The sequence below is a fragment of the Lynx canadensis genome, chromosome C2 (assembly GCF_007474595.2).
Source record: "Lynx canadensis isolate LIC74 chromosome C2, mLynCan4.pri.v2, whole genome shotgun sequence".
Taxonomy (NCBI): Eukaryota; Metazoa; Chordata; class Mammalia; order Carnivora; family Felidae; genus Lynx; species Lynx canadensis.
The window spans coordinates 36,648,929-36,661,646 of record NC_044311.2 but is presented as its reverse complement, the minus strand read 5'-3'; the positions used below and the strand labels follow the sequence as shown (position 1 = coordinate 36,661,646).

The window sequence follows — 12,718 nt, the reverse complement described above, 5'->3', positions numbered from 1 at the left end:
GTACCAAGTTAGGCGGCACAGGCAGGCCTACCTTCCATGCTGCGCTCAGCCACACTGGGGATGTTGCAGTACAAAAGAGCTTCGTAAACGGGGTCCATCACGGGAGGCTCGGTCACTGGGTCAGGCATGATTCTCTTTCGACTCTTGCTACTCACTCCATTCTTAGCTGTGGAGACCGGGGTCAGGTGGACTGCAAGGAAGGCAAGGCAGGTCATGGCACGTGCAGTCACAGGAGGAACCAGGCCGGCTGGAGGGGCCCAGGGTGTGGCTAGATTCTCACTGAGCGACTATTCTCTCCCACAGCATTAGGGTGGACTTTAGTCCAGCAAGAAGTCAGCTTCTCATCAGGAAATGTGCCCTGCCTCTTTCTTAATGCCATTATCTTTTTCTGACCAATAATTACCTGTGCAACCATGGGTGGGCCACCGCAGAGAAAGGGGCCTCACTCACGGTGGTAAAGGAAGAACCTCATGCAAACTGATTGCTTCATTCCTAACACCCTCTGAATTCTAGGAAATACCAGGGAGGAAAACCATCACCTATGGAGTGCCTACGAAGTGCGAGATGTGTTGTCTGACAGATCTCATTGATATCACCTGCTTTGCACTTCGGGGTTCCCAAGAGCCTGATCCAGACATCACTCATTAATCCTCACAAGTCCACTTTATAGAGAAGAGAGCCTAGAGCCCAGGGGGAGACTGAGGCAGCTGCCAAGGCGTATGTGGTGGATGGAACCGCATCTCAAGCTCACTCCTCTGCCTCCAGGCCAGGTTCTCCCTACCAGTCTTCTGTAGGTCATACGTGGGTCCTGCAGTCTGTCCAGCTAGCATCCCCCTTTCTGTTGATGAACTGCTCCTTCCTCTCCTGGTTGTGGCTGAACTGTCAATCACAGTGTCTCTGACCCTTGGCTGGGGTGGACGTGTGACTGAGTCAACGAGGACAGTGATGGGGCAATTCGTCTCCTTTTCCTTGGCAGAGGTGCTGTGCAAACACTAGAAAAGGGTCTCTTTTGTATGATGATCTCTAAGAATGGAAACCTGGGCCTGCCCAGCCACCAATCCATCCTCGCACAACCTCTGCTTGCTGTAGAAGAGAATGATACTAAGTACAGACAAGCAGACCAACAAATGCAGAGACTGAGAGAGACAGAGAGAGAGAGGAGAGGGAGGAAGGGAGGGAGACCTGAGGATATCCATCCTTTGAGACCCTGGGTGATGTGGATGAAGGCAGAACCTCTCTTAGAGGTCCCAGTTATATACATATTACATAACCCTTCTTGCTTAAGCTATTTTGAGTTGGGTTTTCGACACTTTCAATCAAATGAGTCCTGATTAATAAACTTTTATGAATTACTTATAAGCGGATTAAGTCCATCTTCTGGGTCAATGGTCTCCAACCTTTCCACGTATGGGGAATCTCTCTGCAGCATCACAGACTTTCTGGAACTCTCTATACAATGATAGTGGCATTTTTAGCATCCACCCACTGAGAAAATGCACAGAAATAGGTGTGCCCATGCACCATTTCTTTTTTTTTTTTATAACTTTTATTTATTTATTATTTATTTATTTATTTATTTATTTCAACGTTTACTTATTTTTGGGACAGAGAGAGACAGAGCATGAACGGGCGAGGGGCAGAGAGAGAGGGAGACACAGAATCGGAAACAGGCTCCAGGCTCTGAGCCATCAGCCCAGAGCCTGACGCGGGGCTCGAACTCACGGACCGCGAGATCGTGACCTGGCTGAAGTCGGACACTTAACCGACTGCACCACCCAGGCGCCCCCATGCACCATTTCTAAAAGGTTTATTAATCACCATAATATGCATACATACATTTGAACAATAGCTAAAACAGGACCCAATCACCAATCTAAATCCATTTAAATTCCCTAATTTACTCTACAAATTCTTTTTCTTTTTAATATTTATTTATTTTTGAGAGAGAGAGAGAGAGAGGGCAGGAGGGAGGGGGAGAAGAAGGGATAGGGGGAGGGAGAGGGGCAGAAAGAGGAAGAGACACAGAATCTGAGGCAGGCTCCAGGCTTTGAGCTGTCAGCACAGAGCCTGATGTGGGGCTCAAACTCATGAACTCATGAACTGCAAGATCATGAGCTGAGCTGAAGTCGGATGCGTAAAGGACTGAGCCACCCAGGAGCCCCTACAAATTCTTCTAAATAAATACTTTACACTTCCCTTTGGCAAACCGATGTTATAAACAAAAGGAAAGGAACATATATGCAACATGCCTAACAGACAAATTATTAATATCCAAAATGCATATGAGCTCCTGCAACCATAAAATCAGCAAGGGATATAAGCGGGCCAAGTACAGAAAAATAAATACCAATGGCAATAAGCATATGAAAAGATGTTCAACATTATTCATACTTAAATACAAAATAAAACAACAGGATGTGACACCCTGCCAACAGACTAGAATATCACGTTTTAATAATCCTGTCAGTACCCGCACGGGTGTGAAACTGCCTTCCACGTGCTGCAGGTGGCAGTGGAAACTGGAACCTTTGGAAGAATTTGGCAGCATTCACCAGAATGTTCTATGTGCTTTATTCCTGATCCCATTATTCTACATCTTGGAAGCTACTCAACAGAGGTATCAATTTGAATCACAAACAGGTATGGCCATGGAAATTCACCAGAGTGCTGTTTGTAATAACAAAAAAGGGAAATCAACTAAATATCCATCATGAACAGAACAGAATGCTGCATCCATATTGGGGAATATTCTGCCATGACTAAACCGAATGGAAAAGAATCAAAGGTAAATGAAGTGAAGTGAATAAACCAAGTCACTAGATAAGAAAAAAAAAACTATAAATGTATGAATCTACAAGCATGTTATGTAAGTGCATAAAAAATGTCTATAAGGACATCCTGACAACGCAGCAGTAGTTTCTTCTGGGGAACAGGGGTATGGGGTGTGAAGAAGTATTTTTTACTTGTTTTTCCATAAATTTCCATATTGTTTTATGTATTTCGCACATACATACTTACAGTAAGCATATGTTATACATATCCGATATGTATAGACATATATGTATCCTGCTATAATGTCTTGATATACTATTAGCAGAATAGTATCAGTATAGTTATTAGCATATTTTCATTCATTACTTGTATTACTTGTACTAAAACAACAATCACAGAGCTACAGAGTTGGCTCTTCCCCAATTCAAAATTAGCTCTTTGGTCCTACAGCAACGTTCTTCCCCGCACCTGGAAGGGGCCAGAACTGCTAACACACAGCTCGGGTGTCTGGAGGTAATTTACTCTGGGGGAATTTGTGCCAGAGCAAGCGAATGAGAAAAGTATATGTCTGAGGGCAGCATCTTAATGACCCAGCAACTCTGGCCGTGCGGCAGCCCTCAATCCTTAACTCTGATCTTTTACGGAACGGTGCCAGATTCTGGCTTCTTAACCCTGCCTGTGGGCACACTCCCTTGGAGTCTGGGTCAGAGACAGGTGAAGCTAAGGACACATGATGGTGGAAGTGACACAGAGACTGGGGGCCATTGGTCCCTGGGCATCCCAGAGTCCCCACAGTTTGCTACTTTATCTGTAAGCACATGGGGTAAGGCCTATGGGGGCTACCACTTGGGAACTGCTATATACTGAATGTCTGTGTCCCCTTAAAATTTGCATGTTGAAATCCTAACCCCCAGTGTGATGATATCTAGAGGTGAGGTCTTTGGGAGATGATTAGGTCAAATGGGATTAGCATCCTTATAAATGAGACCCCAAAGAGTAACCCCGACCCTGCCCCTCTACCGTATGAGACTGCAGAGAAAAGATGCCTTCTAAGAGGCGGGTCTTGACAGACGCCGAATCTGCTGGTGCTTTGGTCTTGGACTTCCCAGTCTCCAGAACTGAAAGTAATACATTTCTGTTGTTTAAAAGCTACCCCGTTTGTGGTATTTTTACTAAGCAGTCCATGGAATAAGAAGGAACCATAGTAGCTGGGTTCAAATGACCCATTCATAACCCCGGGAAGCAGTGGTTTGAAAGACTGGGTAAAAATCACAGACCTTCCATCCAGAAAGACTGTATCTGCTGCTTCTTCCTCTGACATCTGGGCCTGTCAACCTCACTCACTAGCTTCTGATAGCACCCTGTGTTGTTTACACCTTCCTGAATCATCAGAATGCAGGGCCAGGCCACATGGGGCCCTTTGACGGGTCCTCCACACACTAGACATGTTGGGGAGGTTCTGATGCACAGAAGCTTGGGGTGAGACATCCCCCCAGATCCACCCTCCTGCACACTCGCCCCTAACTTGGTTCTCACTGTCCTGAACTGCTCAGAGCTGTCCCCACTACCACAGGTGTTTCTCAACCACACTCCCCCCTTTACATCTAATTACCCTCATCTCACCGCTGCTCCCCAAATCTGGCCAACTCCATAAGGGTCCCAGGGTCACCCCTCCAGGAATCCCACTCCGACATCCCTCTTCCATGGGCCCACCTGGTTCTTGCTGCCATCTTGGCTCACACCACAGTACCCATAAGCAGGGCTGTCCACAGTTTGTCAACCTGCCACCCCAAACATCTTGAGGGTTAGAGCTATGTCTTTTTCCTATTTGTAAGACTGCCCATCGGACCAGCACAGGGCAGGCCCTCCATAAATGCTTGCTGAGCTGGAGGACTGCTCTGAGCCAGGGACTGTGCTCTCTGCTTTTGATGAAGTGTCTCACTGGGCAGAGAAAAGAGATATAAGGGCCCAGGGTCAGGATCAGATCATTACTTACCAGCACATGACCCTAGGCTGTAAGCCCCTGTCTGGCCTTGGGCCTCAGGCCGCTTAAGTTACTTTGACAACTTCAGTGATCCACAGGAGCAGCAGGTAGTCTCACAGACAGATGTCTGCTGCCAGCTCATTACCTGGGAGTCACTCTGACTTCCATACGGACAGGCTAGTGTCCTTCCTTGAGGGCACCAAGCCAATGCCCACGGTCTCTAGCTCATCTCCCCATATCAGGGCTCTGGCCCAGGGCAGAGAATAAAAATCTACCTGTACACTTGGCCTTTTCCCACAAGGTCTGGCCTTAACCCCCTGTATGCAAGCCCTTTACAGGTGCTTCAAATCTGACTTGACTGAGTACGGTGCCTCCCCTCCGCACCTGTGTTCCTGAGCCAGCTCACCTCCTGTCCCTCCCTTCTGTGGAGTGGCACCTCCCCCCATGCCAACCCTGTGGCCTGATAGGGGACTGTCATGCTGCTCCTCCAGGGCTCCGCCCTTGCCAAGCTGACTGGGGTCCAGGGATAGGGACCTGAGTCTAGCCAACTGTGCCAATAAGAGCCCTTTCCAGGAACGAAAGGCTTCCTCACATGATAGGAGCAGTTTCACAAGGACTCAGGTGGCCTCCTGCCATCCCTACCCTAGGCCCTGGGCTGCAAGATGTCCCCTACTGTCCCTGTGCTTGTGTCATTTATTTGTCAGCTCTTCCTCTTGTTACACGGGCACCTGGAAGGTCCAAGGCCCAGGTGTCACAGACCCAGAGGCGTCCGCGTGGACCGAAGCACAGCAGGGCTGAAGTGCTGGCTCACCTGCCTGAGTTACACCACGGACTGCAGCGGCAGAGAACCTCATCGGGCCAAAAGAGTGGCCCCTCCATCTCCTTTTTACCCTCCTAGCTCCAGGGCCTGCCTCACCATCAGCCCTGGGCTGGTCATCTCCCTAGGGGACTGCAGTCACCTCTTTCGTGGGGCTCCTCCTTTCCAGGGCCACTGAAGTCTGTCCTCAGTCACCCTTGTTGCCCCATGGTTCTGACTACAGACAGGTGGTATGGGACTGGGGGCCACCGAGTCACAAACCTGGGTTCAAGTCCCAATTTTGTTACTTCCTAGCTGCATGACTTTGGGCAAACGTTCCTGCCTCACTATGTTTTATTCCCCTCACCTGTAAAATGAAGATAATGGCATCCCTACCACAGTGGTGGCACGGATGACCGAAGACCTCGCCTGTGGAACACCATATAGTGCCTGCAGTGTGGTAAGGGATAAGAAGCGTTATTTGCATGTCTGGCCCCTTGAAATGATTATTCTGGCTACTTCCAGGCTCTTAAAAGGTGCTCTCTTTAACTCAGGATCTGGAAGCGATACAGACCCTCTGTGTCCACACCTTTCACAGAAGCACAATGAACAAGTCTCCCTTCTCCTCTCGACTACTCAATTAGGAGCTTTTCTGACTCCTTTAAATACATTCAGCATACCCAAGATGACACCTTTTTTTTTTTTTTAAAGTAAACTCCATGCCCAAAGTGAGGCTCAAACTCACAACCCCAACATCATGAATCGCATGCTCTACCAACTGAGCCAGCCATATGCCCCCAAGATGGTACCTTCTTACAAGCTAAAATACCCCTGGGTCCTTGTACTCCCCAATCATCCAAAGGCTCTTGAATTCTCTCTCCTTCACTGACCTGCCAGAAAATAATGATTTGCTCCACAGGCAATTTCCACAATTCCCTCAGTGCTCCCCAATCCACTAAATTGTCCTAACAGCCCATTGTGCCTCTACCCAGCACTGAATATATAAATATCTATATGTAATTCTCAAATATAAGACAGAACCACAACCAAAGACCAGTTCGGTTATCTGCCTTTGGCCATTTACTTTTAAAGGCAGGAGTAGAAATCAAGCAAGGTGAAAATCAAGTCCACATTTACTTTGAGAGACTGGATTTTACATGGACAAGATTGATCAAATAGCTGAAATCTGTCCTTTCCGACCTATCCAGTTTGGGCTGCAATATAACCAACCTTTCCTGTTCTCCTCATTCTTAACCATTCTTCATTCCTCATTCTTGTTGGCTCATGGTGAACCACCGTTAGGTAGGAATCTAGTAAATGCTTTTGTCCCAGTGATAAGCCTGGTCCCATTCAGGGAGCCAGTAAACCACAGCAGGTGTAGCTCATGGGGTTGGGACTCACATCAGATCAGGCTGGAGGTATTGTCATAGACTGTTCCCAAGCTCTTAATTCCTCCTTGCCTGACCTCCCTCTGACATGGGTAACTGAACCCTAAGTCCACGGACTGCCAGAGCACAAGGACTGGGTTCCCCCTACGGCCCAAGCGTGAGCCCAGCTGTGGTCTCTCAGAGGGGCCAGGAAACCTCACTCTCCTCTGAGGCAACTGATAACTGGCTTGGCCCAAACAGAGTCCTTTGGATGAGATGACAGAAGCACAAAGGATGCCAAATCATGACAGAAACTAGAAATTGGAGAGTCATCCAAGGACAGGCTCCCAGAAAGAACTGTGAAAATAACTATCAGCCACTCTTAACCATCTCTCAGCCTGAATCCCCTCTGCCTCACCTTTGAGAATCTGATAAAAGCTACTGCTCCTCTACCCTGAGAAAGGACTGCATACACGAGCTTCTGAATCCGGCAGTTCACAGGGTTCAAAGGATCCCAGAAACCACACGAGACAATGTGGACGTCTGTAGACTCAGGCTAACAACCCTAGGTGCCTGGAAACAGGTTTCTGATTTCAACACCCTTGACAGGAGATTTTTCTTTTTTCAAAATGCAAAAGGAGCTGTACAACTCACATAAACATGTGTTCATCCTAAAATAGCCATTCAACACTAAGGTATAAAAAGAAGTGAAAATCACCCATAATCTTATCACCTAGAACAACCCACAGTCTACATTTTAGCACATATGTGTGGCTGGATGTCCTGCCAGAGGTTAAATCCATGCTTCTATCCCTGCTCTGGTGAGAGTCACTAAGGCCCAAGGACATTGTTTCCTCTTCCCCTTGAGAGGAACAAGTAAGTTTTCTGTCTCAAAGGTCTACCTTTAGAGGGAAACTAAACCCCAATGAGGCCAACAAACCAGCTGCGCAGAAAGGCGGCTGGTCGTCTGTCTGTGGGAAGGGTCACTAGGAAGAGATGGCCAGGGGTGAGGGAGAGCTTTGGGGAAGCCCCCCTCACTGAGAGCCAATGCTGAGGGAGGGACCTGTGCCCTCAGGTACCTGGAGTGACCAGTCAGCCCTTCCTCTGCTGGATACCTGGGGCTGGGAAGAGGCAGAACTCTGGCTGAGTTCCAGATTCTCCAAGAGGCAGACCCCTGGGCAGTGGGGTCCAGCCCCTCAGATGATACAGGAAAGACAGGAAGGGAGGCGGCGGGGGGTGGGGGGGGGGCGCAAGACGTGATGCTGCAGCCCAAGCCAGACATATCAGAGAGGGGCCACACATCATGGCCGACTCCCTGTCCCTCCCACCCGGGGTGGGGGGCAGGGGGCAGCCTGGCTCTGCCAGGCGGGTGAGGCACTGTGTGTGGACAGTGAGACTGTCAGAGAGTTCTTCCTGGGTGCAGCCTGACTTCACCCTCATATGCCAGATTCAGATTCTGCTGTCAAGACTTCATTCCTGGTAGTTTCTTAACCCACCCATCCTCCCCTTCCCCTGGGGCAGAGCTGCCGTCAAGATCACAGGGCTCCACCTCTGATTATGACTTATCTCATGCCACTGTGGACTTTCTTGAGTTTTGGGGGTTTTTAATGTCATCAGCTTGGGGCAGGTGCCCTGTTGCCAAGGCAACAGGGAGTGGGGCCCAAGTTCATCAGTGCAGTTGGAGTAAACTCCACCTGGGCAAACTTGCACTGTGTCCTTGGCTCCCCTCCATCCAGCGGTTACTCCAATGTAAACACCTGCAGCTTTCCTCTCCTATTTTGTTCCTCTCCTCACACAGTCCTGGCATATGCGGATATGCTCCGAAGTTCACTGGCTACTTTGGCTAACGTTTTCTAGTTTTACTGACTAGCCCTGATAGTCTCCTCTTCTCTAAAATGAGATTCCCTTCCTTGTGGGTGAAAAAATTCTGTAGGTAAGTGTCAAAATTAAGTGTGCTAAATCCACTTTCGTCACATGTCTTATGCGATGAACATGTTCATGTTGTAGTTACACTGGAGGAGGGGTGAGAGTATCCCATAGCAGGCCCTTCCATGAGCTAAAAATAGACATATTTAATGTGTGGGGGGCATTTCCAGAGTGGGGGTATTGTTTCTCTCTTTCTTTCCCCTTCCTCCCTCCCTCCCTCCTTCATTTCTTCCTCCCTTCCTTCTCTCCTTCCTTCCTAGTTTCTGATCTTAGAGAATTTCTCTTAAAAATAATTAGGCAAGAGGCGCCTGGGTGGCTCAGTTAGTTAAGAGTCCGACTCAAATCATGATCTCGTGTTTCAGTTTGAGCCCCACGTAGGGCTCTGTGCTGAAAGCATGGAGCCTGCTTGGGATTCTCTCTCTCCCTCTCTGCCCCTCCCCTGCTTGCTCTCTCTCTCAAAATAAATAAGTAAACTTAAAAAAATTTAAAAAAAAGAATAATTAGGTGAGAGGATGGAAACGTGCATTCCAAGATGTTTATGAAAGCGTTGCTTATAACAGACACAGGGGGAAGGCAGCAGAAGTGTCCAATGGTAAATACTCCCTCAGCCATTACACCATGATTACATATACACCCATCTGTAATCACTTGGAAGGTTGTCCATAATATAATAACTAAAAGTACATATGGTATTTTATATGGGAATACATGTGTGTGTCAATTCAACAGTATTGACAGGAAGGGAAACTCAATCTATGTGGTAGTTGGATATGAATCATTCAGAGAAAAAACAAAATTAAACCTCTCAGAAATCAAACAGAAAATAAGTCTCCAAGAAAAGGATTGAAATTTTAAAAATACTACATGTAAAACTTTAGTGATAATGTCGAGATTGGGATATTATGAACAGAACTTAGGATAAAAATGCAAACCCTCATATTTAACTCCTCATTCTTTTTGACTCCAATTCACCAAAATAAAATCCTAGGAGGAACCTTACTGTGGCTTTTAAAATAGAGTACATAGCACCTAAGGCCTTTGGCATCCTCAAATCTTTGTCATGAAAACACTAAATCTTCATGAATCCCCTCTTCACACACACCACTGGGGCACACGCTTTCCTCCATAAAATGGACTCAGGATGAAGGGCAGGGAACCACAAGGCCCAGTTGGCTGGCAGGGCCAGGCCTGCTCAGCAGCCAGGAGCTCACTCCCAGCTATTATTATCCAAATTTGTGCCTCAGCAAAATCCCTACCCCCATCTACCCCAGACCTTCAAGGGTGCGTGCAAAAAAGCGGAAGCTGTGAACGTCAACAGTCAACTACAAAGAGCAGGCTGAGGCCGAGGTGTGAATAATCAAGGCAAAAATCACAATACCCAGGCACCTGTCGGGGGCTCCTCACTCTCCTCCTCAGAGGCAATTTTCTTTTAATTTACACACGGTTCCAGCAAACTTGGTTATTCCATTTCCCAGAGGACGATCGATCCAAAGTAGCATATAAAAGGGGAGGGGGTGTGAGGACTGCAGGCTGTGGGAAAATGGTGGCCCTGCCGGAAGAGAGCTACCTGGGAAACTACTGAAGACACATGTACACGCCACCACTCATACTACGCACACACAAATGACTCACACACTAAGCCGGTTCGGCTGGGGTGCCTACTGTGCGCGCGTGCGCACACACACGTGATTAAGCTGAGGCTCCTCATCTGCCCACCTGTTTCCCTTGGCTTTGGAAACCCACCTCTCTGCTGCCATTCTTTTTTTGTTTTTGTTTTTAATTTTTTTAATGTTTATTTATTTTTTTGACAGAGAGAGAGAGAGAGAGAGAGAGAGAAAGCACGAGCAAACATGAGTGGGGGAGGGGCAGAGAGAGAGAGGGAGACACAGAATCTGAAATAGGCTCCAGGCTCTGAGCTATCAGCACAGAGCCTGACACGGGGCTCGAACTCACAAACCGCGAGATCGTGACCCGAGCCAAAGTTGGATGCTCAACCGACTGAGCCACCCAAGCGCCCCATCTGCTGCCATTCTGTCTCCTTCATGGCTTCCCTTCCTCTGTCTGCCCAGATTTCATCTTTGCCCTGTCCTCTCTTTCCTCTACCTGTGTGACAGGGCACAAACTCCAAGGTGACAGGGCTTAGCAAGTGGAGACTGTGGAGAAAGGAGAGCTTGCACACCCCCATGGGGAGCGGCCACTACCTCGCTGCTTGCTCTAGCTACTCTCGCTGCAAGGGACCATGGGTCTCAGCTTGCTGGAAGTTTTTTTTTTTTTTTTTTTTTAAAGAGGGGCTGGAAGTTTAGGTGAAACTGCCTAAGTTCTAAAACATTCATAAATAAAAGCAAAAATGTGAAAACATTGGTTGGGCCAAACAAAACTGTCAGTCTGGAGTGGCTTCTACATGCCCCCAGGAGACCTGGTCTCTCCAAGTCATGGCTTCAGGAACAGTGAACACAGAGTGCCCCAGCAGGGGGTCTGGACAGAGTCTCTCCTAGGCTCAGATCCTGAAACCCACTTTCCAGCAGTACATAGTACCCAGTCAGCCTTTGGGGACCTCCAATGACCTCCATGCACCTCAGAGACACCCCCCAACTACCCGTCCTGCTCTGTGATCAGCTTGTCCACTTGTCTGGGCCTTATTCAGTCCCACAGAGCCATCAGCTCCACGTGGTTACCTCCCAGGCCATGTTGTGGGCAGGCCATGTCATGGGCTGGGCCTTGAGCCTTTGGCACACTTAACCCAGGGGGAGATGAGATGTTTACGTGAATGAACGCATGAATGGATTAGTGAATAAGGCATTGACCGAACTACCCCAGGCAGACTCCCGTGTGTCCTGATGGGGTCTTCCCTCTTCTCCCATCACCGTGACCTACTCTACCAACCCACCACCTGCCGTTTTGGCTTTGCTTCTTCTTCCCTGGACCAACACCTTCAGGGTGCCACCCTCAGACTTTTATGGAGGCAAAATGGCCTGAGTTGCCTCCCGGCTTCGTGCTTCCATCAGCCTCCAAACAAGGAGTGTCCAAAATTTGTGCTCACTAGACTCACCCAGGGAACTTGTCAAAAATGTAGATTTCTGGGTCCCATTCCTGCCAAAATTTGGATTCTGGAGGAAGGGCACAAAATGTGCTCTTTTTTTGTTTTTGGAATATGTACTCTTTACAAGTCCCCAGGGCCAGTCTGCTCAAGGTGCTCAGGAGCCCACACTTGGCAAACACTATCCCAGACTGTGGTCCTTCCAAGACATAAATCTGCTGGTGTGTTCCCTCCTTCAGTGGCTCCCCAGAGCCTTCAGGACGTCACGTGGGGATGGAGGTGGCCCCAGCCTTTGTCCACGTTAATAGCTACACACAGGTGATTAAACTGGTCCTGCTCTCTCACTGCCTTTGCACACCATCTCCATCTGCAGGAATGCTCTTCTCACCTTCCTCCACGGCCAACGTCTACTCATCCCTCAAGGAGGTCATCTCTGCTGGGGAGTCTTCCCTGAACTCCCAGTCTAAATTAGCTTCTCGTCCTCTATCGTCCCATATCACCCTGCCATAAATGATCTCTAATCCACTTTATTTAACAAACATACATACACCAATCACTATGCGCCAGCCACTGTTCTAGGTGTTTTATAAACATGACCTCACTTAATCCTTTACTAACCCTATGAAATAGGAACCATCATTATCCCTATTCTACAGATGAGGAAACTGAGGTATGGAGAGGGTAAATGATATGGCTGAGATCACCTAGCTGGTAAGTGGCAGGACAGGGATTTGATCCAGGCAGTCTAACTCTTTAGCCATGTTCTTACCCCCTCTCACCTTACATGCTATCGCCTCTTACCTGTGTTAGCACAATGCAATCTGTATTCCGAGTGT

General features: G+C 48.2%; 1 protein-coding gene across 3 annotated transcripts in view; it reads right to left on the bottom strand.

The window, feature by feature from the left end:
* The window catches only part of PXYLP1 (2-phosphoxylose phosphatase 1), a 73,114-nt gene that overhangs the window by 19,051 nt on the left and 41,345 nt on the right, over positions 1–12,718 (bottom strand). For all 3 annotated transcript variants that reach the window (XM_030329903.1, XM_030329904.1, XM_030329905.1), the window contains one exon: positions 32–190. In XM_030329903.1, the coding sequence (XP_030185763.1) occupies positions 32–190 (159 nt within the window). The remainder of the gene's footprint in view (positions 1–31; positions 191–12,718) is intronic.